General features: G+C 62.2%; 14 protein-coding genes across 14 annotated transcripts; 6 read left to right on the top strand and 8 right to left on the bottom strand.

Annotated features, from left to right (window-relative positions):
- Window positions 1-156: 156 nt before the first annotated feature.
- On the top strand, window positions 157-1584 carry COLE_04570 (uncharacterized protein; the record flags this gene model as incomplete). Its single annotated transcript, XM_018426429.2, has 2 exons — window positions 157-203; window positions 474-1584. The coding sequence occupies 2 exons, from the start codon at window positions 157-159 to the stop codon at window positions 1582-1584; spliced, it is 1158 nt and encodes a 385-aa protein (XP_018281150.1).
- A 340-nt stretch (window positions 1585-1924) lies between these two features.
- On the bottom strand, window positions 1925-2359 carry COLE_04569 (uncharacterized protein; the record flags this gene model as incomplete). Its single annotated transcript, XM_065626359.1, has 1 exon — window positions 1925-2359. One exon carries the CDS (start codon window positions 2357-2359, stop codon window positions 1925-1927), a length of 435 nt encoding a protein of 144 aa, XP_065482300.1.
- Window positions 2360-2671: 312 nt separating this feature from the next.
- COLE_04568 (uncharacterized protein) lies at window positions 2672-4813 on the bottom strand (the record flags this gene model as incomplete). Its single annotated transcript, XM_018422309.2, has 6 exons — window positions 2672-3037; window positions 3074-3528; window positions 3643-3834; window positions 3870-3968; window positions 4057-4688; window positions 4731-4813. 6 exons carry the CDS (start codon window positions 4811-4813, stop codon window positions 2672-2674), a joined length of 1827 nt encoding a protein of 608 aa, XP_018281148.1.
- A 1386-nt stretch (window positions 4814-6199) lies between these two features.
- Window positions 6200-6931, bottom strand: COLE_04567 (uncharacterized protein; the record flags this gene model as incomplete). Its single annotated transcript, XM_018422308.2, has 5 exons — window positions 6200-6307; window positions 6439-6697; window positions 6732-6760; window positions 6794-6810; window positions 6862-6931. The coding sequence occupies 5 exons, from the start codon at window positions 6929-6931 to the stop codon at window positions 6200-6202; spliced, it is 483 nt and encodes a 160-aa protein (XP_018281147.1).
- Window positions 6932-7969: 1038 nt separating this feature from the next.
- COLE_04566 (uncharacterized protein) lies at window positions 7970-9153 on the top strand (the record flags this gene model as incomplete). Its single annotated transcript, XM_065626358.1, has 6 exons — window positions 7970-8019; window positions 8055-8107; window positions 8153-8231; window positions 8302-8386; window positions 8644-8922; window positions 9070-9153. The coding sequence occupies 6 exons, from the start codon at window positions 7970-7972 to the stop codon at window positions 9151-9153; spliced, it is 630 nt and encodes a 209-aa protein (XP_065482299.1).
- A 1189-nt stretch (window positions 9154-10342) lies between these two features.
- On the top strand, window positions 10343-11659 carry COLE_04565 (uncharacterized protein; the record flags this gene model as incomplete). Its single annotated transcript, XM_018422306.2, has 1 exon — window positions 10343-11659. The coding sequence occupies one exon, from the start codon at window positions 10343-10345 to the stop codon at window positions 11657-11659; it is 1317 nt and encodes a 438-aa protein (XP_018281145.2).
- Window positions 11660-12199: 540 nt separating this feature from the next.
- Window positions 12200-12517, bottom strand: COLE_04564 (uncharacterized protein; the record flags this gene model as incomplete). The annotated part of the gene is made up of 1 exon (XM_018424753.1): window positions 12200-12517. One exon carries the CDS (start codon window positions 12515-12517, stop codon window positions 12200-12202), a length of 318 nt encoding a protein of 105 aa, XP_018281144.1.
- Window positions 12518-13386: 869 nt separating this feature from the next.
- Window positions 13387-14459, bottom strand: COLE_04563 (uncharacterized protein; the record flags this gene model as incomplete). Its single annotated transcript, XM_018425175.1, has 3 exons — window positions 13387-13583; window positions 13615-13958; window positions 13990-14459. 3 exons carry the CDS (start codon window positions 14457-14459, stop codon window positions 13387-13389), a joined length of 1011 nt encoding a protein of 336 aa, XP_018281143.1.
- Window positions 14460-15344: 885 nt separating this feature from the next.
- On the bottom strand, window positions 15345-16409 carry COLE_04562 (uncharacterized protein; the record flags this gene model as incomplete). The annotated part of the gene is made up of 1 exon (XM_018419891.2): window positions 15345-16409. One exon carries the CDS (start codon window positions 16407-16409, stop codon window positions 15345-15347), a length of 1065 nt encoding a protein of 354 aa, XP_018281142.1.
- A 1439-nt stretch (window positions 16410-17848) lies between these two features.
- On the bottom strand, window positions 17849-19208 carry COLE_04561 (uncharacterized protein; the record flags this gene model as incomplete). Its single annotated transcript, XM_018422305.2, has 3 exons — window positions 17849-18339; window positions 18439-18616; window positions 18660-19208. 3 exons carry the CDS (start codon window positions 19206-19208, stop codon window positions 17849-17851), a joined length of 1218 nt encoding a protein of 405 aa, XP_018281141.1.
- Window positions 19209-19711: 503 nt separating this feature from the next.
- Window positions 19712-21363, bottom strand: COLE_04560 (uncharacterized protein; the record flags this gene model as incomplete). Its single annotated transcript, XM_018425725.2, has 3 exons — window positions 19712-20201; window positions 20246-20716; window positions 20753-21363. 3 exons carry the CDS (start codon window positions 21361-21363, stop codon window positions 19712-19714), a joined length of 1572 nt encoding a protein of 523 aa, XP_018281140.1.
- Window positions 21364-21630: 267 nt separating this feature from the next.
- Window positions 21631-22892, top strand: COLE_04559 (uncharacterized protein; the record flags this gene model as incomplete). The annotated part of the gene is made up of 5 exons (XM_018422304.2): window positions 21631-22053; window positions 22093-22300; window positions 22345-22561; window positions 22598-22694; window positions 22740-22892. The coding sequence occupies 5 exons, from the start codon at window positions 21631-21633 to the stop codon at window positions 22890-22892; spliced, it is 1098 nt and encodes a 365-aa protein (XP_018281139.1).
- Window positions 22893-23131: 239 nt separating this feature from the next.
- On the top strand, window positions 23132-24006 carry COLE_04558 (mitochondrial 37S ribosomal protein uS15m; the record flags this gene model as incomplete). Its single annotated transcript, XM_018422303.2, has 2 exons — window positions 23132-23177; window positions 23225-24006. 2 exons carry the CDS (start codon window positions 23132-23134, stop codon window positions 24004-24006), a joined length of 828 nt encoding a protein of 275 aa, XP_018281138.1.
- Window positions 24007-25664: 1658 nt separating this feature from the next.
- COLE_04557 (uncharacterized protein) lies at window positions 25665-27011 on the top strand (the record flags this gene model as incomplete). The annotated part of the gene is made up of 2 exons (XM_018420233.1): window positions 25665-25844; window positions 25893-27011. 2 exons carry the CDS (start codon window positions 25665-25667, stop codon window positions 27009-27011), a joined length of 1299 nt encoding a protein of 432 aa, XP_018281137.1.
- Window positions 27012-27052: the final 41 nt, after the last annotated feature.

The raw sequence follows: 27052 nt of genomic DNA, 5'->3' as shown, positions 1-27052 counted from the left end.
AGCCGCTGCCGCTCGAGGGTAGCTGCGTCGGCGCCCCTCGTGGGCTGCGGTGGCGGGTGGCGGCGACATTTGTGGTCCACTTCGCCTGGGCCTCTGCACGGCTTGGACAGCAGCGACGCGACTTGAACTCGGCACTAGCCAGCACTTGGGGGCGACATGCAGGGGCCGATGCCGAGTGCGCTGATGAGGAAAAGTGAATGCAAGTGAGTGTTGAGCGATGAGGAGTAGAGGTGAGTGGAGGTGATATGTACACGAAGCGCACACACACTCTGACATTCTTCTGACCGGCCTCTCTCTTTCTCTTCTTCTCATTCACTCATTCTCCCACTTCATCCTCCACTTGCCACTACCTCGCATGCTCAACATCCAAACACTCGTCCTCCCTACGTCCCCCTCTTCGTCCGCTGCCGCTCTCGCCATCTCCCGCGCGACCTGCATCATCGCCCTCGTGTCCCCTTGGCCTCTCGCATCAGCCCTCCCACCCCCACCTTCCCTGGCCCCATCATGACCTCTCGACCGCCCCGCAAGAAGCAGCGACTCTTGCGCCAAGCAGACATCCGCCCCGTTCCCCACTCCCATCCACCAACGACACAACGTCCGCAATACATCGACATCGCGCGATACCCAGACATCGTCCAGCAAATCATCAGCTACCTCCCATTGCCCTCACTCCTCAGCCTTCGCCTCACCGCTCGTGCCCTCCGCAACCATGTTGACTTCGTCCTAAACGACCATCTCGTTCTCAAACCTGGGAACCAGCTAGACGGAATCACTGGACCCCTCCCCGCGCTTCTGACGGTCAACTCGGACGAAGTGCTAGGACGAAATCGGTCGAGCTGCCACTGCCGCATCTGTCGGTCATACGACCGACGCTCCACCCACGCCACACTCCGCGACGCGCGCGTCCTTGACCTCCGCTACCTTACGGCTCTCAACCTCCGCGTCCTCAAGAACTGTCTGGCCCGCGTCGCACCTGTTCCCGTCATCCGACTATGGATGTGGTGCACCGCGCCTCAACCTGAACCTCTCCCCATTCCCGCCTTGACTCTTGTCGTCTTTGGTTGGGCAGGCATGTGGGAGCCGTCGAACGGCTTTCGTCGCGAACGCTTCAATGGCCCTCCGCTCGGCATCCGAAAAGCCGTCTTCAACCTCAACGTGTCGTGCACAAAGGTTCCGTTCATCTTTCACGGCATGTTTGTTAAGCGGACGCCGCCCGCTTCTCTGGAGAAGGTCGTCATCGTGTTCCATTCGAACTGGGCCTCGGACGACCGCCCCTGCGCGCTCAAGCCACTTCAGGAGGCGATCCCACGAATTGTTCAGCTGCTCACCGAGTCGCGGCGGCGACGGCCGCAGATCGTCTTTGTCAACTCGGATGCGATCCTGCCGGGAACCTTTCCCCTGGGCAAGGGTACGAGCAAGCGCCCCGACCTTGCCGAGTGTGCGTCGTTCGTGGAGTACGTGACGACATTCTATATTTCGGCAAGGGGACGGGCAGAGTTTGAGGAAAAGGTGTCGTTCTTGACGCGGGAGGAGTATCAGGTGGAGGTGGGGCCCGAGGCGTTTCGGGTGGAGACGCTGGGCTAAAGAGGGTGTGTGGTCTTGTCGGGACGGCAGTCGGCACGGCAGTCTGTACGCAGTCTGGCAAAGTTTGACCATAGTGTACGGTGTAATGAAAGATGACGGCTCTATGTGTGTATGTGCGGTTCAGCATGAGTAGGTCGTCACGGAGGCGAGCGAGCTGTCAGACCACAGTTGGGACTCGAGGCGCCAGGCGAGCGATCGTGAGGTAGATGATGTTAGTATTGAAGATGTGAGCTTGGCATCGGGCATCATAAGTCATGCAATCGCGCGATCGCGCGGCCCGACTGCAAGTGCAATCAATCTGCGTGGACCCATACCATCGTACATCCGTCCTTCCTTCTTCTTAACTCCTCTTTCCGCCCTCGTTCGAATCACGAGCTCCTTCACGACCTGCATCAGCGCCCCTTCTCAACACCTCCCCCTCCCCATACTGGACCCACCGATGCGTATCCTCCGGCATCTCCACGACGAGCTTGACGCCGCCGCCATACATCGCATTCGTGACCCCGGCGCGCTTGATGGCCGCGAGCGCTTCCTCGCGCTCCTCCACGAACGCCGTCAGGCCCTCGGGCGTCATCTCGTTCGGCGCGCGCCCGGCCGCTTTTGCGGCCGCGAGGGCGGCGGCCGGCGGCGTGTCGCCGAGCGCGGCGAGCGCGGGCGCGAAGACTTCGTCGGCGCGGCGCAGGAAGTATTGGCGGAAATTGTACGAGGAGAAGGTCGAGGCCGCGGCGCGCGTGGCTTCGTGTAGTGCTTTTACTTGGGCGTGGGTAGGTGGCATCGAAGAGGAGGTTTGGGGAGGAAGTTCGAGGAGTGCGGAAGGCAAGCAGAGTCAAGGATGGGTGGGAGACGCATTCCGAGGTATGACGTGGGAAGAAGTGATTCCAGGTGGCGACGGGTTTAAGAGTGGGGCACTTGGCTGTGCTGGGCTCGACAGCATTAACAGCATCGGCACATGTTAACACAGCTGCGCCAAGATCCAACTCCCCGACAGAGATAGATCATGCATGTCATTACCAGATGCAAGTTCGCGCGCGCGTTTCTATGTAGGGTATCAAGAGTGGATTCGGGCCGTCCACATTTTGTTTGCGTCTTAGAGGCCAGCAACGCCCTGGCCAGAGAGGTAGCGCTTGAGGTCGTTGAGGAGCTCAAGCTGCTCGGTAGTGGTGAGCGACACGACAACCGTCTGCAGGATGCTGCCGACAGACACGTTCTGCACGCGGATGAGCGACGAGTAGTAGACATAAGCAAAGATGCCCATCATGAACTGGCAGTCCATGCGGTCGGTCATGCCACCGTGGCCGGGAATCGAGTGGCCAAAGTCCTTGATGTTGAAGGCGCGCTTGAAACCAGACGCGAAGAAGCCGCCAAAGGGCGCGACGAGCGACGCGAACGTGGCCATAGCAATGACGTGCAGCTGGTAGGGCTTGTACCAGACCGGTCCGGGCTCACGGCCGAGCTGCTGTCAGTTCAGGATGTGGCACTGAAGACTCACGATGGTAGACAAAATAGTGCGCACCACACCAGTCCACTCATACTCCTTCCAGAGGAAGACCGGGTTAGGCTTGCACTGAATGTCCGAAAAGATGTTGACGCCCAGATCCTTGGCGGGGCAGATGAAGTAGTTGAACTGCTGGAAGAAGGTGCCCCAGGCAATACCGAAAATGAGCGTGCAGATGAAGGCGCCAACAAAGCCCTCGACCGTCTTCTTGGGCGAGAGCTTGATGAGTTGCGTGCGACCAAACATCTTGCCGCAGATGTAGGCGAAAATGTCGTTGCAGATGACGAGCGAGGCGGGAACGAAGAACCAGATCATGCCCTCGAGGATGTTGTTTACGATAAAGTGCGACGACACAACGATAAGGAGGAGCGTAATGTGCACCCAGCAGAAGAGCGCAAACTGCTGGCGCAGGTACTGGCGCTGGAGATTGGCGACGAACGCAACGAAGCCTGGGGTTAGAGCCGAGCCGGGGTGGGTCAGGTGGCGGCGCGCCGAGGGCAGGTGCAGTAGTGGTCTGGCCTAGCAGGTACCGCGCGGCTTTGCCTGCCCGCTGAGGTACTCACCGAGAATGTACAGCATAAAGCTGATGAAGCGATGATTCTTGGCGAAGGGCACAAAGTACGCGTCAACGAACACGATGTGCTTGAAGTAGTAGATGATGCTCTCGCCGTAGAGGAAGTAGTTGGTGACGACGAAGAAGTACCAGTTGAGCGTCTTGCTCCAGTCACCGGCGGGCTTGAGCGACTTGGCGCCCTCTGAAAGTCAGCGGGGTGGGCAACAAGCAACGTACGGTCACGCAGGTCGAACAACGCGGTGATCTCCTTGTACACAAGCGCCTGGCAGACCATAACGAGGATGATCATGCAGGGGTGACCCATCAAAAGGAGAGCTGGGGTCAGCAAAGTGCGTAAAAATGAGGGCGGCGCTGGCTCCGCTGGCAAGCGGTGCCGGCGGAGACGCCCCGGAGTCGCACTCACTGATGAAGCCGAAGATCATGATGAGAGTCCATACCGTCCGCTCGATGGCGTTCTGGTTCTTCTTAGCCACGGGAACCTGCAGTGGCTCGGGGACACGGGGAAGAGTCTTCTCGCCGTCACGTCCCTCGCCTGGGACGACACCATCCTCAAACTTGACGCTGTTCTTTGACGGTGAGCTCGGCGTGAAGGCAGCGCCAGGGCCGGCCGGCGTAAAGTCGGAGGGAGCCTTGCGCTTGCGGCTTGCGGGCGAAGGGTCCCTCGCAGGGTGTGGGAGCGAGTCGGGAAGGACAGGCGCGAACGTTGGCGACGTCGGTGCAGGAGCATCGCGAGGCTGTGGGGGCGCGGCGACGGCAGAAGAAGGCGCGAGTGTACTGCGAGTGGCAGCAGCTGGGGTGGAGGTGGGTGCGGGTTTGGGCGTTTCGGGTGCCAGCTTCACCGGCTCGGGCTGAGACTGCGCAACCTCGGGCACGGCTGGTGGCTCGACAGCGCTGTCGCCGTTCGTCCCGTTCGTCCCGTTCGCCCCGTTCGCCTTGGCGGCCGCGGCGGCCTTGGCACGAGCACGCTTCTTTGCAGATTTTGAGAGGGGCGCAGATGGTGCACTGGATGTGGGTGTAGACGGCTCCGGTTCGGGCCTGCTGTTAGCAAAGTGAGGAGTGGGTGAGGAGAGGGCGCACTCTTCGATGTCAGATTCTTCGTCAGCGACGTGCTCTTGGACGTCGAGCACGTCAAACATGTTGCGTTGGGAGAAGGAGGGCATGGCGATGGTGGGGGAAATTGATTGCCTCGGTAAGGACAGTGGTGTTGTAACGAGGCTGGAGATGTAGAATGAACAGAAAGAAGGAGAAAGAGAATTGAAGATGTTGAGAAGGGATGGAGGATGAACGCTTCGGTGTCGGCGGGGTGGACAGGGGGAAGGCGGTCCGTGGGGCGAGAGCGAAGAGTCCGTATGGTTGGGGTGACGTCGTTGGCTCGTGGCATTGTCATAGCGGGAGTATCCTTGTCATCCGTCATCACCCATCCACGTCATTTTATCACGTGGCTCAACCTCGCCCCTTCTGCACACAACATTTTCCTGCTGCCCATGTCTCCATCTCTCCTTCACTCCTCTCCTCTCTCTTCATCTCAACGCGCATGTCTTTTCCCATGTCTTGACTTTGTTCCCCCCCTAACCCTTCCTACGTGCACAGTGAGTCACCTCCTCCCCCTTTCCTGCTTGATGAACACTACAATCCAACTCCTAAGCGGTGGAACCTCTCGAGGTTAGCCGCGGCGCCGGGTAGGACCGGTCTGCGTGCGGACTCTCTACACATGACCTGACGCCCTGTTTCCTTGTGCCTGCCATGAGCGATGCTGACAGCAGGTGCTGACTTTCCGAATCAACTGACGAGGATGACAAGCGAGGTTTAAACTGAGTGAGTACATCTGCTTGCGCCGTGACGAACAAACATTACCATACTTTACCTCATTCGTAACCGGCTCTGCCGCGATTGACGAGACAATTTCAGCCTTGGCTGAGCGCACTCCATAGCATTTTGCGTGTTTGTCACCAATTGCTGACCGACAGTCACAGCTCGCTGAGTCTATCTTGCTGCTTTCCCTTTGGTCTGCTTGTGTTTGAATCAGGTGAGTCGATCCCCGCACACACGGATGAAAACTTTCGATGGGCGGACAGAAATCCAAGTCCTGCGCTTGCGCAACGCCCCACTGTACAAACCGGGGCGGGGAGGCGGAGTTGGTGATTCATCGTTTTCTGATCTCTACTGTTGTGACGATGGACGTTGTCGCTGACAGCAGATTTTGGAAGTGTCAGAGAAGAGTAGAAGTGAAGGCGTCAGCCGACGAGCCCAGGTGGGCATTGAGCGAGGAGCTCGGTGCTGACCGTGCGGGCGTCGCTGGATGATTCTTCTGGCCTAGACGCCACCCTGTCGCGGGGGAGGAGAAGTGCTTGCACTTCTTCATGATGCAAAGACCAACTTTGTTGGAAACACGGCTAGCTTAGGCAATGCTGTCGAAAATTAACCATCTTTCGGGGCTGATCTCCCACCGCGACTATTTGTAGTGTACTCTGAGGGTTATGCCATGACTGCATCTCATCTGCTTGTTGCTGTGTGAGAAGTTCTGGCACGGCCCGCACGGCTATACTCTAAATATCAATATCACGGACCATGAGCTGGTGCGGCTCGCCCTCTTCGTCGAAGCGTGGCCCTTCTTGGCGGTATCCGAGCTTGGCGTAGAAGTCGAGGACGGGGATCTGGCGTGAGCAGATGGCGAGAGCAGAGGGCATGAGCAGAGTGGGTGGAGCGGGCACGACGCTCGGCGTCGGTGTCGTCGCTGCCTCCCAATCCCCCTTTACTCCCCCCTCCCATCCCCCATTCCACCCACCTGGGAATGTATCTTCACCGTCACCGCCCGCCCACTCCGCCCCTCCACCACGAGATGCCGCATCCGCCCCGCGCGCACCTCGAGGACAAGCCACGCCTCCATGGCGTGCACGAGGGCCCGCCCGGCCCCCGTGCCCCGGTACGGCGCAAGCACCGCCAAGCGCGTCAGTTTGCCCTTGGAGGGCACGAGGCGCACGGTGCCGGCGGGCGACGCGCCGGCGCGCGCGAGGAAGTGCACGCAGTCGCCCGTGTGGTCGTAGCTGGTATTAGCAGGTGTATAGGGGAGGGGCGTACTCGTCAAATTCGGTGTCGAGGGGGAAGCCCTGGTGTCAGTGCGTGAGATTGCGGGAGTGTACTTGTTCATGCGCGAATACTAGTGTCAGAGGAGAGAGGAATGGTGACAGCTGGCCGGTGGAGGACTCACCGTCGACACGGATTTTGTGGCACACGGCGAGATCTTCGGGGCTTTCAACGACGTGGACGGAGACGGACATGGTGGAGAGGTGCGAGGGGGGGGAGGTGAGATGGCTTGATCGAGACTGGTCAGAGATGAGACAAGAGACGAGGCCGGAGATGATCCGGCGCCGTATTCCGCTTTGCTTCCGCCCTCTCTGTCGTCGCCGATCTGCATCGCATCACCATCGCTACTCTGTGCACCCAACTCTCACCCAGCGCCGACCGCAGCAACGGACACGCACGCGCAAATGCAGACTCTCCAAGCACTCACATACCCGTCGCTCGCGGCATATCTCATGAGATCAAGCGACGCCGCCCTTGATTGAGGAAGCGAGGGGCGGAGGGGCCCATGCGCTGCCCCTCAACGTGGTCGCCACAGTGGCGGGCACGGCGTGCTTGTACAACGTCTCGAGCACAGCGTATCGCACCAGCGACCAGGCGCGGCAGGGCCAGTGTAGCGCCAGGCCGCCACGCGGACCGTGCGCTGGCGTTGGACCTCGGCCTCGGGCCCCAGCTGCCAAGCTGCCAGGCCACAGGCCGGCAGGCCAGGCGGCGAGGTTGCGCTCGCCTACGCCGCACCGGCTCCACTGAGCATGCCACCATGCCCACGGGGCCAGAGATGTCCGGAGACCCGGTGATCGCGCCTGGACGCCCGCCTGCGCCTACACCTGCGGCGGGCGCTCGTCTCATCCTGGAACTGGAGACATGCACCGTGCACGCCAAGCTGCCACCGCAGCACTCATAACCCATCGCTGTGACTTTTCGTCTCCCCTCGTCTCTCGTTTCGTCTCTCGTCTTGGTCTCGTCTCCTGTCTCCTGTCTCCGTTTCGTCTGTCTCATCTCCGCCTCGTCCTCACCACTCACACCCTCCCAACCCCAACCCCACCCCCACCCACCCAATGGCCCCCCTCTTCCGCCGCGAGCTGCCGCAGCAGAGCGCAAGCTCAGGCATCAGCGCGAGCTCGCGCCCCGACGACCGCACATTGCCCAAGAGTGCGACGGAGAAACACGGTTCTGACCTGTATCCCGAGCTTGTGCGCCTTGGCATCCGCTGACGCTGACCGCAGAAAGAGCTCATGCTGCGTAACCAGCGGTGGGCGAAGCGCGTGGGCTCGGCCGACCCGGGGTGCGTTGCGCAGTGCGCACAATAGCTCACGCCAGATTCTTCCCGCGGCACTATCCCGGCCAGCGGCCCGAGATCCTCTGGATCGGCTGTGAGTGGCGCCGCGCCGCGGCGAGGCAGCAGCGACTGACGACAGGCTCGGACGCGCGTGTGCCCGAGACGACCGTGATGGGATCGCAGCCAGGCGACATTTTCGTGCACCGCGGTATTGCCAAGTGAGTGCTTGGTGACAGCGGTGACTGGCACGAAATGGGGAATCTATCTGCGATCCAGCGCTGATGCCAGCCTGTACTCGCCGCATGACGACTCGCTCAATGCCGTCCTCATGATCGCGTTGATCAATTTCAAGGTCAAGCACATTATCGTGGCCGTGAGTAGCGCGTATGCGTGGATGGCGTGTTGGCGGCGCGTGTGGGCGGCGTGGTGTGCTGTCACGCCTCGATTATCGAAGCGAAACGCAATGCTTGTGCGTGAAACGCTGGGTAGCGCAATGCTCGCGAGAACGGGCCATGCGTATCATATTGGGTGCCAAGTGCGAAACGGCGCTCGCGCCCCGCCATGTCGCCATGCACAATCACATGCTCACCCTCCTTCTTCCTCCCCTACCCACACCCACTAACCACAAAGGGCCACTCGAACTGCGTCGGCTGCCAGACAGCGCTGCGCGCATCGTGCCTCCCGCCAGTGCCCGAAACACAGGCGATCCAGCGCTACCTCAAGCCGCTGACGGTGCTCGCGCGCTCGATGGCAACGGAAGACGGGCCGCCCTCGCTCGACCTGCTCGTGGAAGAGAATGTGCAGCAGCAGGTGCGCAACCTCCTCGCATGCCAGGTCGTGCAGGACGACTGGAAGCGCCGCGGCGACTTTGGGGTTACGGTGCATGGTTGGGTGTACCAGCTTGAGAATGTGAGTGGCGTGCTTGGTGGCCGCGTGCTTGGTGGCCCCGTCAGGCCACCAAGCAGCGCGAGGAGCGAGGAGCGAGAAGAGGAGTTCAGAAGGCCAGAAAGGCTCACTCGGCGCTCGACGCTCCAAGACGACCCAGGCTAACAGCAGGGAACCGTGCGCGACCTGGGCGTGTCGCAGGGGCCGCCGGGGGCCAAGCCTGGTGGCTCGCGAATGGGGCCGCGGCTGTTCTAGGTGGTGGTTGATGGTAGATGTAGAGGGTATGGGATATGAGTGATGATATGAGTGTGCGTGTAAAGTTGGGGCGAGTAGCAGTGGACGGTGCGAGAGAGTGCTCTCGTCATGCACTGGCGCATGCATGAACCAAACAAGCCCGGGGGTGCCACGCTCGGATATTGCGATATCGCCGTCGACCGAGAAGAGTGAGGCGGAAGGGGCCAGGGTGCCTGAGACGCGCCAGCCGAGCCGGGGCCCTCGCGCCAGGGTTCTCGCAAGGGACGCACACAGGCCCCGCCCCAGTCCGAGCCGTGCCTGGAGCAAGCCTCAGGGACGGCGCATGGGCCGCTCAAGCATGCAAGCATGATGGGTGGGAGGGAAGGTGACACGGGCATCTCTGCTCGATGCATGCTCGCTGCTCATCACTGTCTGCTCTCCATCACACTCTCCGTTATTGTCGGTATCCTTGGCGCCGTGTTGTCTGGCGCCGAAGCCAGCTGAGTTTTGTCGACGCGACCGCCGTTACTCGCTTCTGCTCCCCTCCCTCTCTCCTCCCAACGCGACCTCGCAACCGCGCAGCCTCACAACTCGCGCCGTGCCCGCCGCTCGCCTGCGCATCAGCCCATCTCTAGCATCCACGCTCACTCGATCGCCGCTAGCATCCAACAATGAGTAGTGAGTCGGACGTCGAAGCGTGAACCGAGGCAGTGGCCCTGGTGCCGGTGGCGGTGCCAGTGCCGGTGCCAGAGATTGAATCAAGCTCTCGGAACAGCCGGACCCCTGCCATGGCACGGGGGACGCGGGATAAGCTCATTGTCGACATGGCGATGGGTGACTGCATGTCTGGGGCGCTCGCGATGTGCGTTCCCGACGCGCACGCGCGCAGACGGGGCACATGCTGTATGCTGAATGCTGGGCACGATGCAGGAGATGCATGATGCACGCCGCACGCCGCACGCCGCACGCCGCATGCATGGCTGTGCTGGCTGGGCAATAGAGGCATTGGTATTAGCGGGAGTATTATAATTCCTAATGGCCCAATTCAAGGTGGACCCTGGAACCCATTTGCCCAAAGGAGCGGAGCGGGAAGACCCGCCCAAAACACCCTTCCCCCTTTGCCATCGCTGACACTCACCTCGCCATCACTCGTCGCCTCCTCTTCATCACTCTCCTTTCCCTTGTTGTCGTCACTCTCTTTCTCTTCACCATGTCCGCCTCTGTCTCCGCCCCCCCGCCTTCGTCCCAAGGCCCCGAGTCCCCCTCTCCCTCAGTCGACCCGTCCCAGCCCCCCTCCCAGGGGCCAAGCTCACAGCCATCCTCAAGCTCCCCCGACCCATCCACTCCTCCAACCTCCTCGCCGCCCCCATCCAGCGAGCCCCCTCCTCCCTCCTCGACCACCCAGCCTCCCAGCTCTGAACAGCCCTCGCAACCCCCCACCTCCGAACCCCCTCCCTCGAGTAGCGACCCCGGTCCCTCTCCATCTGCCAACCCATCCTCGCCGGGCGTCACTTCGTCCCCGACTCCCTCTGCCAACCCATCCTCAGTCGTCGTCCCTCCTTCTTCATCGGCCAGACCCTCCGCCCAGCCCTCGCTCGTGATCCCCGGCACGACCCAGATCACCTCTGGCGTCCTTATCACAACCACCGATGCCAACGGCAACACGTACACCACCGCTCCATCCGTTCTGACCAGCGAGATGGTCAAGACGGACGCCTCGGGCCGCGTCTTTACCGTCACTGCAGTCGTGCACAACACGGCCAGCATCAACGGGAGCTCTTCGCGTGGCGGCGGCAGCGACTTTTTCGAGAACACGGGTGCCGTTGCCGGTGTGTTTGTCGTGGTTGGTCTCGTCGTCGCAGCCGGTATTGGAGCCTTTACCTTCTTTATGCTTCGCCGTCGCCGCCGCCAGCGTCTCGACCGCGACGTGGCTGCAGCAGCAGCGGCGGCGGCCGCTGCCCAACAGCCGCGTTTCGAGGACGATGACGATCACTCGCCCGCTATGACCCAGTACGGTCAGTACTACGCGTCCAACACGAGCCACGACTTTGAGTCGGCGCCCCAGTCGACGAGAGGCTACGAGTACGAGGCGGCCGGCGGCTACGACCCGTACGCCGCCAACCTCGTCGATGTGCCCAACCTCCCCGGGGACAACAATTACCATGACGCTGCCGCGACAGGGTATCCCCCCACTGGCGCCTACTACCAAGACCACCACAACGGGCACAACGGAAACGCGACCCAAGACTTCTCGCGCAGCGCCGACTACCACCACTCGTACGGCGACCCGCAGTACGACGTGGCGCACGTCTACGCCGGCCACGACGAGACGCTGCCTACCGTCCCCGAGCACCAGGAGGGCCAGTACCGCTCGACGTACTACAACTACACGGACGACGCGGGGTACAACTACAACGACTTTGACATGCCGCCGTCGCACGGCGCGCCGCTCGAGCGCCCGCAGAGCGTTGGGAGTGTCAACTCTGCTCCGGTGCAGCACCGCGACTTGACAGTCACGAATGTCTAGGCCGTTTATTTGTACATATAGTCTCCCTCCGCTCTCCGCACCCCGTCGCTCCGGCAGCGCCTCGCGCAAGATACCCACCAACCTATCCACATCCACATACACTTCCATCTCCTTCCCGAACGTCTCCGGTTGGCTGTACGGACTTTTGTTTTCTCCTTGTAGGGTTTAGGCACAGAGACGCGGCTGTGCTCGTAGCGGGTGGGCGGGTCTGTGTGCGGTGGTGGGGGGGGCTCGAACTGATGATCAGTGATCGCGCCTTGACTGTCAGCGGGATGGGAGGTTGGCGGGACACGACATGCTGGGTCTGGAAGACGGTCTTCGGATGCGAGGTACCAGTCCCCGCCTCTGAACTATACCTGACATGGCGTCGCCGTGGCTCATGCGCCGCGAACATGCTGAACAATAGCTTGCCGACGCCGAACAAGTCGCCGAGCGACGAATGGCGGCAACTACGTGCCACAACTCGACAAATACCCGCGGTTAACAACATTGTGCATCGTTCATCTACATACAACCATACATTCCTCATAGCCGCCCCGCCTACCACGGCACGTGGCGGCAGCCGCAGTCGGCATGCGCGTCGTACATGCCCTCGATGCCGCCGAGCTGGGCGAGGAACGCGCGGTGCGCGCGCGCGACGGCGGCTTCGGCGTCCACGACGGCGGCGCCCGCGCGGTGCCGCAGCGCCGCGACGCCCGCAGTGAGCAGCAGGCTGCGGTCGAGCGCGTGGAAGGCGGCCAGCGCGGCGTTGTGCGTGTCCATCGCGAGGCGGAGGGCGTTCCAGTGCGTCCAGAGGACGTGTTCGGCGGAGATGAGGGCGTGAGCGCGCGCGCAGAGGGGCGGTGGGAGGGGGGGCATGGGTATTTCCGGGGGGGTGAGTGGAGGTGGGGAGGTGAGAGGTTGGAGGGGTGGGGGCTTGAGTGGAGTCGAGCGGCGAGTAGAGGCGGGTGAGGAGGATGTCTGCGCGCTTATATCCACCTTGGTGTAACGGGGCGAGGCCGTGTTCTACGTCTGTCCCTTGTGCGAGTGGTGGGACGTGGCTGGCTTGCCACAAGCAACAGGAGCGACGACGCTCTTTGGGCCATCGTGTGGAAGTGTAATTGCTTGATGTTAGTCGCTCGCGCTTTGATTGCCCAAGTTTCTGCGCTGAGGTTGGCAACCAGTGGATTCGGATCATGCAGTTGGGGGGAGAAGATGTGCACCCACGCGAACAGGTCATCGCGGAGCGAGGAGTGAGTGCAGTGACGGGCCGGGCTGTAGCGATCCTCGCAAGCACGAGTGATGGGGGAGCAAGTTAGCGACCAGTGTTCTGGTTGCCTGCTAATGTTACAAGTGGGCGCGACAAGGACAATGTACTCCCATTACAGGAGTTTGCTTTGCATCACCACGGCCGTAAAGCACTACCATCGATCGGACGCGCGGACGCTGGTCCACCTCCAAGCCCACGTTGCATCCGCAGGCGGGCGAGGGTATCTGGCGTGCTGTCACGGCTGGTAGCATTGCGGCAGCGGCAGTGTCTGGCCAGTCATGAGAAGCACCGGGACTCACCCATCCGCCTAGCACCTTAGGCAGCCCGTAACAACCAAGCCCACGACAAGCAGCGCGGCCAGCATCCTCACAGCTGCTTCTCGTCTTCGTCATCAACCTGTGTTCCCACATACATCAAACAAACATGTACACGCTTTTGGGGCCGAAACACAAGGCATCCCGTCACCCCTCAGACCCCACTAATGCTGCACAGCCGTGATGAGCTTCCCAGGCTTGCTGGTACCCGAAAACAGCGTCGCCCAGGTCACGGGGATCTTGTCGAACGGGGTGGGCACGACGTTCTCCGCGGCGGGCGAGAGCTTGCCCTCCTCGACCCACTGTGCCATCTCGCCCGTCGCGCGGCCGATCTGCGAGAGGAAGTCGGCGATGCTAAACCCTTGCGTCAGCGCTTCCCCCTCCCACCCCACCCTGCATGTCAACCCGCTTGCTGATCAAATCAAGGAGATTGTACAGCTCCGTCGGCCCGCCATTGTACTGCGATATGAGGCCGCACAGCCCGATCTTGCCGTGCACCTTCATATTGGGGATCATGGCGTCGAGCACCCGCCCCCCCACGTTCTCGTAGTACCTGTCCGCGCCGTGCGGTCCCACGGCGGCGCGCAGGTCCGCCGCGAACGTCGCCGACTTGTAGTCGACCCCGACGGCGCCGAGGCTCTCGACGAACTTGACCTTGTCCGGGCCGCCCGCGATGCCGATGACGCGCGCGCCGCGCACCTTCTTCGCGAGCTGCACCGCCGTCGACCCCACCGCGCTGCCGTCAGCCGTGATGCGGTGCCACTCACCCCGCGGCGCCGGAGACGACGACCGTGTGCTCGGGCTGCACGTCCAGCACATCCATGATGCCGTGGTATGCGGTCGCGCCCGTCGAGCCGAGCATGCCGAGCGCGATCGCCGGGCGGCCGGGCAGCTGGCGCGCCTCGCCCGCAACGCTCGAGGCGGGGACGACGGCGTAGTCGACCCACCCAAAGTATCCGACCACAAGCTGGCCTTCGGCCCACTTGGCCGAGGTGGACTTGAGGACGGTTGCAAGCGCGTTGGACCGGAACACCTGGCCTTGCTTTACGGTGCCGGTGTCCTTCGCGATCCAGTTGCGCTGCGTCGGGTCGTTCGAGAGGTAGTCGACGCGGAGGAGGACCGAGTCGTCGCCCAGCGCCGGGAGCGGGCGCGTCTCAATCTTGAATGTGTCCGGCTGCACGGGGCCGGTGGGCGGGTTCGCGACGACCCACACGCGCTGCTGCGTCGGGAGGGACATGATGCGGGCGGTGGTGCTGAGGCGGCGGGCGGCGGAGGAGGGGAGAGATGACACGGTCTGCGGGGTGAGTGTCAGAGTGCGGGTGAGTAGAGTGCGGAGAGGCATCGTGCTGTGAGAAAGGGAGACACGGAGCATCTTATAGCTTCTCAGGCGCTGTCGCCGTCGTCATCGCGACATTGGATTGTGACAAGTGCGGAATGGGTGATCCAGGTGACCCGATGGAAGATGACCGAGATGCGACCGAGGCGCGGAAACGGGCGTGTGTGTACGCGCTTGCGGGTGTGCTTTGCGACGGCTCTCATCAGTCAGCAAACAGAACTTTGGGTTCGATGGGTCAGCTGGGAGACTTAGGTCAGAAGAGATTGGATCATCCCACGTGGCTTGGCGCTGATCATTGCTGATCTCCAGCGGAGTTCGGCTTCTAGATTCATGCCGATCTGCGACACGACACCACGACGTCCATTGCGTCTAGTCGGAACTCGCAGTCGTGTGTCAGCACAGTCGCCACGCACGCTCGAGGTAGTCTCCTGGCCCTCTGTAGATCCAAAAGGTTCTCGCGGTCCTCGCGGACCACTCAGCCTCGTGTGGGGCTCGAACCCACGACCGAATGATCAACCGGAATCCAAAGATCCGCATTAAGAGTCATTTAATCTACCGACTGATATAACGAGGCTCGTGCCTGAGCATGTCTGTGCTGCGATACCATCGGCAACGCGAGAGTCCTGAGGATGATCTTAGATGACTGGAGGCTGCTTGGGGCGCTCACCACCCAGAGACCCCAACGGGAAAGTCAGATTAGTGGGCGTCAAGTCATTACCAAATGGTCCTTCCGCCTGGAGAAGAGATATCAACACATGCCTGTATACTATGCTACACAATTTTGCCTCACACGCCCCCCATCTCGAGGACGAACTGCCTCTCTCCCACCTCCGCCCTGTGCTCCTTGAGGGTCGTGAATCGCCACTGCTCCGCAACCTTGCTGCCGTCCCCGTCGCCCATGATGCCGCGGACGTACTCGTGGAACGAGGAGACGAAGGGCGCGACAGCGTCGTCGCCGAACACGACGCTCCCGTCGGACGGGAAGAGCTGGGGCAGCCCGGCGGCATTGACGAACGACACGCGCATCTGCGGTCTGCGGCGCGCCGCGGCGACGACGCAGCGCAGGAGGTGGAGCAGCGGGGCGCACTCCCATGGCTTTGGGAGGGGGAGGGTGTCGTTCACGATGATGGTGAGCTCTTCGACGCCGCTGGCGGACGAGCGGAGCTGCGCGAGCAGTTCGCTGTGCGCGCGGTAGCGCGTGCTGATGTGGTACACTACACGCTTGGTGGTGGGTCTGAGCGCGATCCACGGCTCGTAGACTGTGCCGATGGATGGTGTCTGTGGCCACCCAAACACGATGACGGTGTCGGACGGCGTCGTGATAGCTGGATTGTGCATAAAGCCCGAGAGCCACACGCGCAGGATCTGCGTATGTGCCGGCAGGAGAGAGATGGAGCGGGGAGTGAACATGTCGCCAAAGTCGACGACGGCGGGGCCTGAGACAGAAGGGGAGAGGCGTGGGGTATGTCTTGATGAAGCAAGGGGTGGTGAGGAGGCCCACGGGACGGGCGCGCCGCGGACAGTTGCGTCGGCGGGAAGCTCGCAGACGCGAGCGTGGATGTCGGCCAGCGCGGGGTGGCGCCCGGCGGGCGTCTCGACGCTTGCCCAGCGGCACACGAGGTGGTTGGCTAGCTGCGCATCTGCGGCGGTGCGGAAGGCGCGGGACGCCGTGCGGAGGGCGAAAAGGGACGCACGATCAGCAAATGCAAAGATGTTGTCGATGATGTGCGGGAACGCCGAGTGGTCCAGGAAGGGAGAGGGCAGGTCGGACATTGCTGGAAGGGTGATGCTGGGGATAAGAATGTCCATTTTGAGGTCGAGGCGAGGCTTATATGAGTCTACGCATCGCATGGTGCACAGACACTCTAGCTCGCTTGTGGTTGTGGGGATGAGGGAACAAGAGAGGAGAGCTCGAGTGGGGAAGTGGCTGTAGCTGTGGAGAGTGTCTGAGCGTGGATCGTGCAGCTCGGTCGTGGACAGTGGACAGAATGGTGGCTTGCTAGCGGCCTGTGCGCTGGAACGTGCTTGGGAACGCCATGGACTGGCGTGATGAGATGTGTGCTGCGCCGAGATCGATAGCGGTGTGCTCTTGGCCGCAGCAGTTGACGTTGAGCTGTGATGATGCTCGACGATCGACGAATGGTGTTAAATGATAAGCAGATGGATGAAGAATTGAGGTGCCGACGTCACTTGTATTCTGGCTTGGCGGCGACTTGGAGCCGTGTCATGCGAGGCGGCGCCGCACTAGCTTGAGATTAGCTTTGCGTAGACGCACGTTTCCAAACTCACGACTGTGGATGTGCGCGGTGATGGAGGCGACCAGTGAGGTGGCGAGCTCAGTGCAAGACGATGAGGAGGTTGACCATGCTCTCTTTATCATCTACATCGACTGACATGACTCGACTTTTTGCCACCCATACTGGAGACCCCGCGTCAGGTCACGTGGTTTCCGCGCGATGCCGGCGGCAAGTCAGCATGTCGGACGCCGAGGCCGGCCGACATTGGATATGCCTCGGCGCTGAGTAAGAACGAGACGGGATGTCGCGGTGCCGTTTGGTATACCGTCTTCGGCAGTAAGAAAGAGGAGAGTTACATGGTCGGCCTGACGATTCGACTCTGTTTATGTGTATGGGCGGCATCGAGGCCGCTGGTGGAGGCCAGTCCAAAGTACGACGCCGTCCGAGTCGTCTTCAACCATCGACTGCTCACTCGCTAGATCTTCCGTACTTCCTCTACCCAGCTGGTTATCACACAAGTTCGTCATCTCATATCTAAGGCTAAGGCCCCCGGCCTAGTCCTTAGCCTCGGCACGGTATCTGACCAGCACATCTTCAACCACCCCATGACGCGGCGTCGACGCGAACGGCGCCGAAGCGTCATCCTCGTAAGTTGTATTCCGCCACGCGGTCATTTATGTTGAGCTTCCCTGCGGCGGCGGCGGGGGTGGCCCTATGTCGGTTGAAGCAGCTTCCGTGGCCGTGCAGAATCATTTTTGCGTCGCCCAGCACGGGCCAGGTATTCGGCGATACTAAAGCCGCGTCTTGCGTCAACTCGTGTTGGTGTTGACTTCACATTGCGCGAAGGTCGTGAACCTGCGCTCGCCGCAGCAGGAACCTTGTGCATTGAATGGAAATGTATGGTCGAGCGTGATCGGGGTATTGCCAAGGCGGTGAGCAGACAACATAAAGGCGGAAGTCTGAGTTGAGTTAGGAACGGTTGCCGATCGTCGACGCGCCAAAAGCCAGACGTAACGTCAGTCCATCCCACGGCTGATATGTAACACGATGCATTCATGAGGAGGACAATGCTAGATTGCGCATAATGAGCTCGTACGACAGCATGGTGACGGCCGAGCTTGGCACGGTGCGCACGAGGTTGATGCTGAGCCCGCGGTAGAACCCGCGCCACCCGTCCTGGCGGTAGATGAGTCGGCATACGTCGATGATCCCGCCCCGCTTGGGCTGCCATCTCCGTAATCTCCCGTTGCCCGAGAGCGGCTGCTCGGTCCTCTCTGGGTATGGTGGCTCCGAGCCCGTCACGAGGGGCGAGTACAGCGTCGCGTGTGACACGCGCGTCGACGAGCCCGCTGGTGCGCCGATGGGTCCCGAGCCGATCGGTTCTGGCGGCACGGTCGGATGCGGCGGACCTGCTGGGCGGTTGCGTTGCACTTGGATACGCGTACGCAGTACTTCGTGGGGATATGTCGCGAGCGAGGCCACCATCTTGGAGAAGGCCGAGCACACGAGAATCGACGTTGGCGTGAGCTGTCGTCCGTCACGGCCTGCCGTCAGCCTCGGCTTCGTCCGGGACGGAGATTAGGAGAGTGCTTCACTGCATCCCCCCAGGTCCCGAGTCCGAGTCGGAAAAGATAGCCACTCACCTGCCCACGACTTGCTCTTCTCATACAACCCGAACTGGACGGCGACGTGTGACACGCCGAACAAGCTCGGCAGCAGCCCCTTGTAGAATGCGCGGATGCCCTCGTTCTTGTAGATGGTGTAAAACGCCTGCACTGTGTTGCGGTATCGCTTCGCTGTTGGGGGTAATATCGCTTGTGCCTGCGGACGGTCAGTCGCTGGGCTTCGCCACGCCAGAACGCACCATGAACCTCGTCTTGACGACCCACAGGGGGTTGGTGAGGATTGTCCCGGTCGCGCCGGCCGTCATGGCAGCGACCACGTGCGACATGTCTGGGTGGGCGACGGCGAGCGGGACGCGCCGCAAGCGGTCCTTGATAAAGTCGTACACGGTGAAGTAGATGCCCCATGTAGGGAGGTATCCACCTATTGTTGGGCCAAGGCCGCGGTAGAAGCCGCGCAGCCCGCTCTGACGGTAGATGCGGATGATAGTTTTCGTAACGCCCTCGTAGCCTTTGTCGCCTCGCGCAACGCTCTGCGCCTGGAGGGTCGTCTTGACGACGTCCAGCGGACATGTAGCGATCGAGCTCACGAGACCTGCTCCGGCGCCCGCGACCATCGAGTGCAAACTCGGGGGCACGTGGATGAGCTGGAAGACGGCGAGTGGTGGGCCGCGCATCGCGATCACGCCACGTGTCGGAGGCGGCGGCGGCGTCGGAGTCGGAACCGGAGTCGGCACCGACACGGCGACCGCGGCGTTCGCGCTCTCACTCCCATCGCGCGACAGCGCCATCCCGGCGCTGGGTCTGTCGTTAGCGCGTAATTGATGAAAGCGCGCACGTAGGGGGGACGCGCGCCCCGGGCTGGCAGCTTGTGTGGCTGAGCCTCGGCGGGAGATCGGCTAGTGGCCGAGGTGTGTTTGAATGGCCACGCGACTAGGCAAGAAAATGTGGGCGGGAGGGCGTGCAGCGCGCAGCGCGGCGCGAGGGGAACAGAGAGGCGGCGCGCTGCGGCGGCGGGAGAGGGCGGAGGCGGCCGGGGAGGGGAGATGAGTGGTGAGTAAGAGGAGGATGAAGATGGGCGGGTTGGAAATGACGAGAGTCGAGAGGGCATCGGAGGGGTCGGCAGTGGTGGGACTGCCCATGCGGCGGGCACGGAATCAAATTCCGCCTTGACTCGGGCATGAGGGCAGTCACCATGACGTGCGGGGATGACTACATCCATCATCTCGACCGCGTCGACCTCATCACCACGCTCCATGCATGCAAGTGCAATGTATCTGTATCACGTACACCACTAGTCGAATGTAATCTTGGACCCAGCACTCTCCACAATCCCCACCTTCTCCCTCTTGGCCATCATCAACGCTGCGCCTGGCCTCGGCCGTCCAGTCGACTCCCACTTCTTGCCACGCTTATCGCGCTTATCGCGCCGCTCATCTCCGCCTCCGCTCTCGCCACCACCCTCACCAGATACCATGGCCGCAATACGAGCCTGTGCAGCCGCCTCCGACTTGAAGTCGGTGTGGGCCGGGGCAGACGTAGGCACAGGCGCTGACGCGTGCTCCCCGTCACCATTCTCAAAGTAGCGCGGTGCCCGCTCGCGGCGCTGGAACTTTGCCGGGCCCGGGCGCGCGTCGTCGCGATTCCGCTTTCCGCCCGCACGTTTCGTTGCCTCCTGACTCGCGTATTGCAGCGTGAGCTTGTGCCCGCGCAAGAAGTGGTTCTTCTTGTTCATCAACGCCGCGCGCGCGTACACTGGAGACTTGAAGTCCCAAAATGCGAATCTGTACGTCAGCCACGGGACCATCGACGACATCAGTAAACGCACCCCTTGCACCGTCCCGTGTCCTCAAACTGCGCAACACGCGTCTTGATGAGCCCAGCCTTCGCGCTCCCGCGCTTGCCCTTAGTGAGCGCCTCCTTGGCACGCTTCTCGCGTGCGGCCTCACGCGCCTCCTCGTCCATCTCCTCGTCCTCCTCGTCCGCCGCCTCAGCCTCGGCCTCCTCCTGCTCGGCAATCAGATCGGCGCAGTTGGTCTCAATCAAGTCCCGCAACTCCTCCTCCGTCGTGTCGAATGGCAGGTTGCCGATGAACAAGGTGCTGCTCTCCGCATGCTTCTGCTTGCCGACAGACGCCGTGCCCGGCCCACTGGGGATGGTTTTAGGCGTCCGCGCGTTCGGGTTCGCCTTGTGGTCATTCCCTGCCTTGATGAGCAGCCGGCGCCCGTCTAGCGGCCGTTCGCTCAACCCAATTGCAAGCAGCATCTGCTCCTCCGTCTTGAAGTCGACGTAAGCAAAGCTGCTGTTAGCTTGGTACCGAGGCCGCCTGTCTCACCCCTTGTTCTCCGAGAACTCCCCACGCGCGGCCTTCTTGGGCAGATAAACACGTGTGATGCAGTCGTCCTCGCCGCCGCTCTCGGTGATGCCAGTCTGAATCCACGACTTGAGCGCCTCCGGCTGGGTGCGGAATGACATGTTGCCGATCCAGACGCTGAACTCGCTCTTCTCCTCTTTGGGAGCAGCCGCCTTGTCCTTCTTACGTGTCCGAGCCTCGCCAGTGCCCTCTGCCTCTGCCTCGCCGTCCTCGTCGTCGTCCTCAGCCTCGGCGAGCTTCTTGGCCTTCTTCTCATAGTCGGCCTTCTTCTCGACTGGGGCCTGCCCAAGCTTGGCGCGCTTCTTGGCTGCGCGCATCTCGGCCTTTGAAAGCGGCGCTCCAGCCTTGAGATCGACCTCGAGCATCTCCTCCTCGTCGTACACCGGACGCTTGCGCTTGTCGCCGCCGCCTTCCTCGGCATCGCTGGCGGCGTCGTCCTGCGTCTTGGCGGCGGCAGCGGACTCGGCTGCGGCGGCTTCGGCGGCGGCCTTCTTGGCGGCCTTGCGTGCGTCACGCGCAGCCTGCTGCTCTGGCGTCCTTCCAGACTTGCGCTTTGGCTGGGTGTCGCTCATGGTGTTGCAATAGGTTAGTAGAATGGAGGAGGTGGAGGTCGAGCCTCCCACTTGTAGAATTGCCACCCGAGCATTCAGACATTTTGGGATTAATCTTGAAATAAAACGAGGTGAAATATAATACAAGGGGAGATGGCGATGACGATCGACGCGTGGAGGCCGTCGAGATGGTCCAAAGGCCTGGCTGGCAATCACTCGACCACGCAACATCCGCACATTGTCATCGCACTCTCATCTTTCTCTCACCGCCATATCTTGCCAGGCAACATGGCCTCTCCGCCCTACATGACATCCCGCTCCCCTCCTCCCCTCCAGCACCCCAAGCCCACGCACCCGGCCTACCCGCCTCCAGAACCGCCCCACACGCCAGGGCGCAGCTCGACCTCATCTTACGGCCGCACCTCGCTCGACATGGGCGACGGATATGTGCGCTACTCCTCCCCGCCGGTCGGGAGTATCCACCAGCAAAGCGAGGCTCCAGGACAGCATGCGGCGCCGCACGCCTCGACGAGCGCCTACGCTCCTCCGCAGGGCGACATGCACAGCAGGGGGTATGGCCAGGCGCATGCGCCGATGGGATACGGGCAGCCGGCCGGGTTCGGGTGGCCCGTCAACGACGCAACGGCGCAGATGGGTATGCAGTTCGGCAAGAGCGCAGTGGCCGCTGGCCAGGACTACGTTGAGAAAAACGTGAGACGGCGCCGCCGACCTTATGACGCTGACTCCAAGTTCTCGCGCTACCTCCCCCTTCCGCTGGTTAAAACGTGCTTCGCCGTCACTAACGGATACGTGCTGCGCAAACTCCGAATCGTTCTCTTCCCCTGGCGCCACCGCCCATGGGCCCGCCAGCCGCGCCGGACGGGCGAGGGGGGTGGCAGCGTTGAGGCGTGGCAACCGCCGAGAGAGGATATTAACGCGCCCGACCTGTATATTCCAAGTACGTCCATTGCGCTTGTGCATTGGTCAGCCGCTGACAACCAGCAATGGCTCTGGTCACGTACACGCTCCTTTCCGCGCTGGCAGCTGGTCTGGGCCAGCGCTTCCACCCCGAGGTTCTTGGTTATGCACTGAGCAAGGCCGTCGCAGTCGTGGTCACGGAGTTTGTCGCTATCAAGCTCGGGTGCTACTTCCTGGACGTCCGCGGCGGTGGCGCGAGCGGTGTCGAGCTGCTCGCGTACGGTGGATACAAGTTTGTCGGGTGAGCCTTGTGAGAGATGGCACGGCTGACGTCCAGCATCATCGTCACGGTCCTTGCATCGCTTCTCTCCTTCGGCCGTGTCGCTACGACAACAGTCTTCCTATACGTCGCGTGTGCCAACGCATTTTTCCTCGTGAGTTGCTGCTTGTCTGACCTGTTCCGCACTCGCTGACCCCAGCTCCGCTCGCTCAAGTATGTGCTGTTGCCCGATTCCAGCGTGAGCGCTTCTGCTGCGACGCTGTCGCACGGCCAGCGGAGCCGACGTGTACTGTTCCTGTTCATAGTGGCTGCTGCGCAGGTGGTGTGGATGGCCGTGCTGAGCTGGGTGTAGACGTAGACGTCGATAGCATAGTAGAGTGCATGCCATGGATGTGCATGGTGCCACTGGTTGGCTTGGGTGGAGGGTCTAGTGCCACACTGCGAGTTTCCGGCGTGTAAGGGGCGGAGTTAATTCCACGTGGAGATTTGGCAGTCTCGGATCGTCCAGCAAAAGTCTGGGCTGCAGCGAGTGGTCGACCTTCCCTCGCCCTCGCCCTCTTTAAACGCAACACTCTTCTTCTCGTCTTTACCATGGCCTTCTCCTTCTTCTCAGCAACACGAGCATCACTCTCGCAGCGTACGTTTTTCTCCTTTGGCCTCAGCCTCAACCTCACTGACACTCAGTCGTATGTGCTGCTGGCCCATCAACCTCACGCGCACTGCATGCTTCGGCGGTGGTGAGCCGCGAGTCGGCGCACAAGGCGCAGGCTCGTCGCAAGCGCAAAAAGGTCATTGAGGGTCGCGAGAAGCGTGCTGTCGCCGAAGAAGAGGGTGCGGTGCACCTTGCGCTGGGATCGCGGAAAAACGACCCCAACGGCCCGTCGGCACTGTACGAGGGCTCGCGCCTGGCGAAGACGGTCCTCAAGGCCGAGGACGTGTGGTACACACCGCCACCAAACTATGCGGCGGGCGAAGAGCCGGCGCACTACGTGTACGGCGTGAACGAGGCGGACCGGGAGCTGTTGTTCGGCGCGGTGCCGCTCGCGACGAGCGCGCTCGCGTTCGACCCCGAGCGCCCACACCAGAGCGAGGCGCAGGCGGTCGAGCAGGGCCAGCAGAGCGAGGTGATGCGGCGCATCCTCGACCTGCGTAATGCCGACAAGGCCGGCATCGAGGTCGTGAACCGCGCCCGCATCGTCAAGGAGTTTGGCAAGAACGACAAGGACACGGGCAACACGGTCGTGCAGGCTGCGCTTATTACGCACCAGATCCGCGAGATGTGGCGCCATGTCGAGGAGAACCCGCGCGACATCCACAACCGCCGCCGCCTGCGCATGGCCATCCACAAGCGCGCCCGCGTCTTCAAGTACCTCAAGCGCTCCGAGCCGCTCAAGTACGCGCAGACGCTGCTTGACTGTGGCCTCGAGCCCGGAGCTGTCGAGGGCGAGCTCATGGTCGGCATGTAGTGAGTTCCGTTTCCTTCTCCCCTCCTCGAATGATGCTCTACAAACCTGATTTAATGAGCCTGAGCCGGCTAGACACCGGCACAAGAAGCTACTTCGCATTGTACCTGACACACCCCCATCCCCTTCTCTTTGTTCTTAGTCAAAGCTGACGGATACAGGCGCGCGCAAGTTGGTAGAAAGATTGATGAGTGGATATGAGTCATATGTTGCATTTACTTCTCCGTCGGTGTTGACGCCAAGCGAGTGCGGGCACGGAGGTGCCTGGGTGGTGGCGTGGTCTGACTGACTGCCTACTGCCAACAGCCTGATAACACATCACGCCTCGAGGAGACCGAGGATGGGATGCCCTACCGCGACCTCGAGCGCGAGCACGGCGAGCGCGAGGCTCGTGAACCTTGATTTGTGAAGCCGACCACGCCGGGGATGTCACGCACATCTTGCGCGGTCGATCCGGTGCGTGCGCGCCTGGACCTTGCTCTCGTGCAAGAAGAGATACTCTCCGACGCGACGCCCAATCAGGCATCACAGTCACCGAGGGGAGTGCGTGGCGCAGGACTCGAGGCGAAACGATGCGAGGTGCAGCGACTCCGATAGGGGCCGTCATCGCGTACTCCGACGCCAAGCCAAGCTGGAGGCCAAGACCGCCATTCTTGTCTGCGCAGATGCGCGATTCCGGCGCCAAGACGGCCTCGTCCGCAGCCCGCGATGCAGCCATCGCCCACTTGTCGGACAATTGGACCTGGGATTGAATCCCAAGGGCCGCATTTCGTACGCCTACAGTGGCGGTCGGAATGGTGGAATGTGGCCGCGCTCCTGGCGCATGTTGACGCGCCGCGCCGTGCCGTGAATCACAGTGCACGGACAAGATGGGCGTGGCGGTCACATGCGCGAGCGTGTCTGCTGGGCACTCGCTCCGCTGCTTGTCCGCTCTGCGCCGCTCTATGCTCGCCGACGACGCCCAGGCCCGATCGGCGCTGCGGCCGGCAGAACGGCTCGTCGGAATGAGAGCAGAATGAATGTCGCTCACCTCTCATCACACTAATGAATGTGATGGACTAGTGGGGCGGACCTGACGGCCTCGCGGCCTCGCGGATTCGCGGCCTCGGGGCTGGCGGCGTGGCGCCCAAACGGCGGACAGCGGAGATGGCAGGGTGAGGGTTATTGAATTGTGCCTCGCTGTAATTGAAAGCGCGTGTCCCTGCGACTTTCCATTTGTTCCGAACTAGTTCGCGTCCGCCACCGTCGTGTCCTCCTCATCGCTCAGGTGTGCGTTGAGCCTTTTACACCCCGACGGTCTGTGGCCGTTGGCTGCGGGCTGCGCGCAGCGCTGGGACGGGAACAGGTCCGTGGGCCGAGATCTGGGGGCAGGATCTGTCGATGGTCTGTGAGTTGACGGTGTGCCGGTGTGCCGCCAAAAGTTTGTGTGCAAGGCGTTCAAGGCGTCCCAGGCGTCCAAACGCGTCCAGAGGCGTCTACTGGCCACCGAAAAGCCTGAGAGCGCAGTGGCGAGATAAAGGCATATAAAGATGCCCTGCATGCACTGTCACCCCACTCACAGCTCACCCACCATGAAGATCACCTTGGCCAGCCTCGTGCTCGCGTTGGCACCGGCTGCGCTGGCGCGTGTCGGCCCCGGAGAGTTTATCGTCGAGGGCGGCATGAACTTTATCGGACGCGTCGACCCCGTCGTCTCGCCCGGGCGCGTGAGCGACCACGTCCACACCGTCTTTGGTGCCAGCAACTTCCGCGAGGTGCTCAACACGCCCGCCGAGCAGGCCCGCGCCGAGTGCACGAGCGCGACTGTCTCCGCCGACATGTCACACTACTGGGCGCCAACGGTGAGTTACAACCACCACACGTGTCCTCCCGCGGTATGTTGACAGCAGCTCTACTACATCCACGACAACGGCTCGTTCTCGGCGCTCGAGGGCACGCCGCGCGCATACTACCACATCACGTCGAACAACGTCAAGCCGTTCCCGCGCGGCCTGCGCATGGTGAGCGGCACGGCGATGACGCGGGACCTGACGGCGCACCGTTCGCTCGGCGTGCGCCTCGGATGCTGGGGCAATCGGCAGAAGATCCTGCCGAACGCTGGCGCCGGCTGGACGTGGAGCACCTGTGGCAACGGCAAGGTCGAGCTAAGCGTGACCTTCCCGTCGTGCGGGCGCGCCGACCGCGCGCTCGACTCGCCCAACCACTTCGACCACATGGCGTGGCCCGTCGACAGCTTGCGCCGCAACGTCATCAACACGCTGCAGGGCGATTCGTGCCCGCCCTCGCACCCGATTCAGTACCCCATCCTCGACCTCGTGTACTCGTACTCGTTTGATGCGGCGCGCCCGTGGCGCGCCGGACGCGACAACGTCGTGCTCAGCAACGGCGACTTGCACGGCGGCTCGTACCACGCCGACTTTGTCAGCGGGTGGGACGAGACGGTGCTCGCGGCCGCGATCAAAGACTGCCCCGCCAAAGGCCCGCACCTCGACCAGTGCTCGCTCCGCAACCACTTCATCCCGGACCGCAAGTCATACGACCCCCGCCGCTGGCCGACGGGCACGGGCGGGCAGTGCGCGCACGCCGGCCAAATCCCCGCCGAGGAGGTCGGCCTCGCCTTCCCCATCACCAGCTTGCCCGGCTGCAACCCGCTGTGGCGCCCGGGAGTCGCCACCAAGCCGACGTGCGGCTCGCAGCCGACAATCGGCTTCGTCTCCCCCAACGCGTGGAAGGGCGGGAGCACCGCCAACGTCCCCCTCTACATGCCCACGAACGTCGGGCTGTTCAACAACGTCCGCGACCCCATCAACAACTGGCGCGCAAAGTTCAACCGCTGGGGCACGATGGGCGTCAACTACAAGAACGTCATGATGCCCCCGCACACGCCGCCGGCCAACCCGTACGACTCGTTCATCTGGCTCCCGGCAGACACGAACGTGCAGCGCGCGAGCACGGTCAAGAACATGCAGGACAAGACCGCCTGGCGCGGCATGTTCCCTGGCCAGTAGCTCCTAGATGGTTGGATGGTTGCTGCGGCGGGACCGTAGTG

This window comes from Cutaneotrichosporon oleaginosum, assembly GCF_008065305.1.
Source record: "Cutaneotrichosporon oleaginosum strain ATCC 20508 chromosome Unknown ATCC20508_contig04, whole genome shotgun sequence".
Taxonomy (NCBI): domain Eukaryota; kingdom Fungi; phylum Basidiomycota; class Tremellomycetes; order Trichosporonales; family Trichosporonaceae; genus Cutaneotrichosporon; species Cutaneotrichosporon oleaginosum.
The sequence above is the reverse complement of the archived record's forward strand: the minus strand, read 5'-3'. Positions and strand labels throughout refer to the sequence as shown.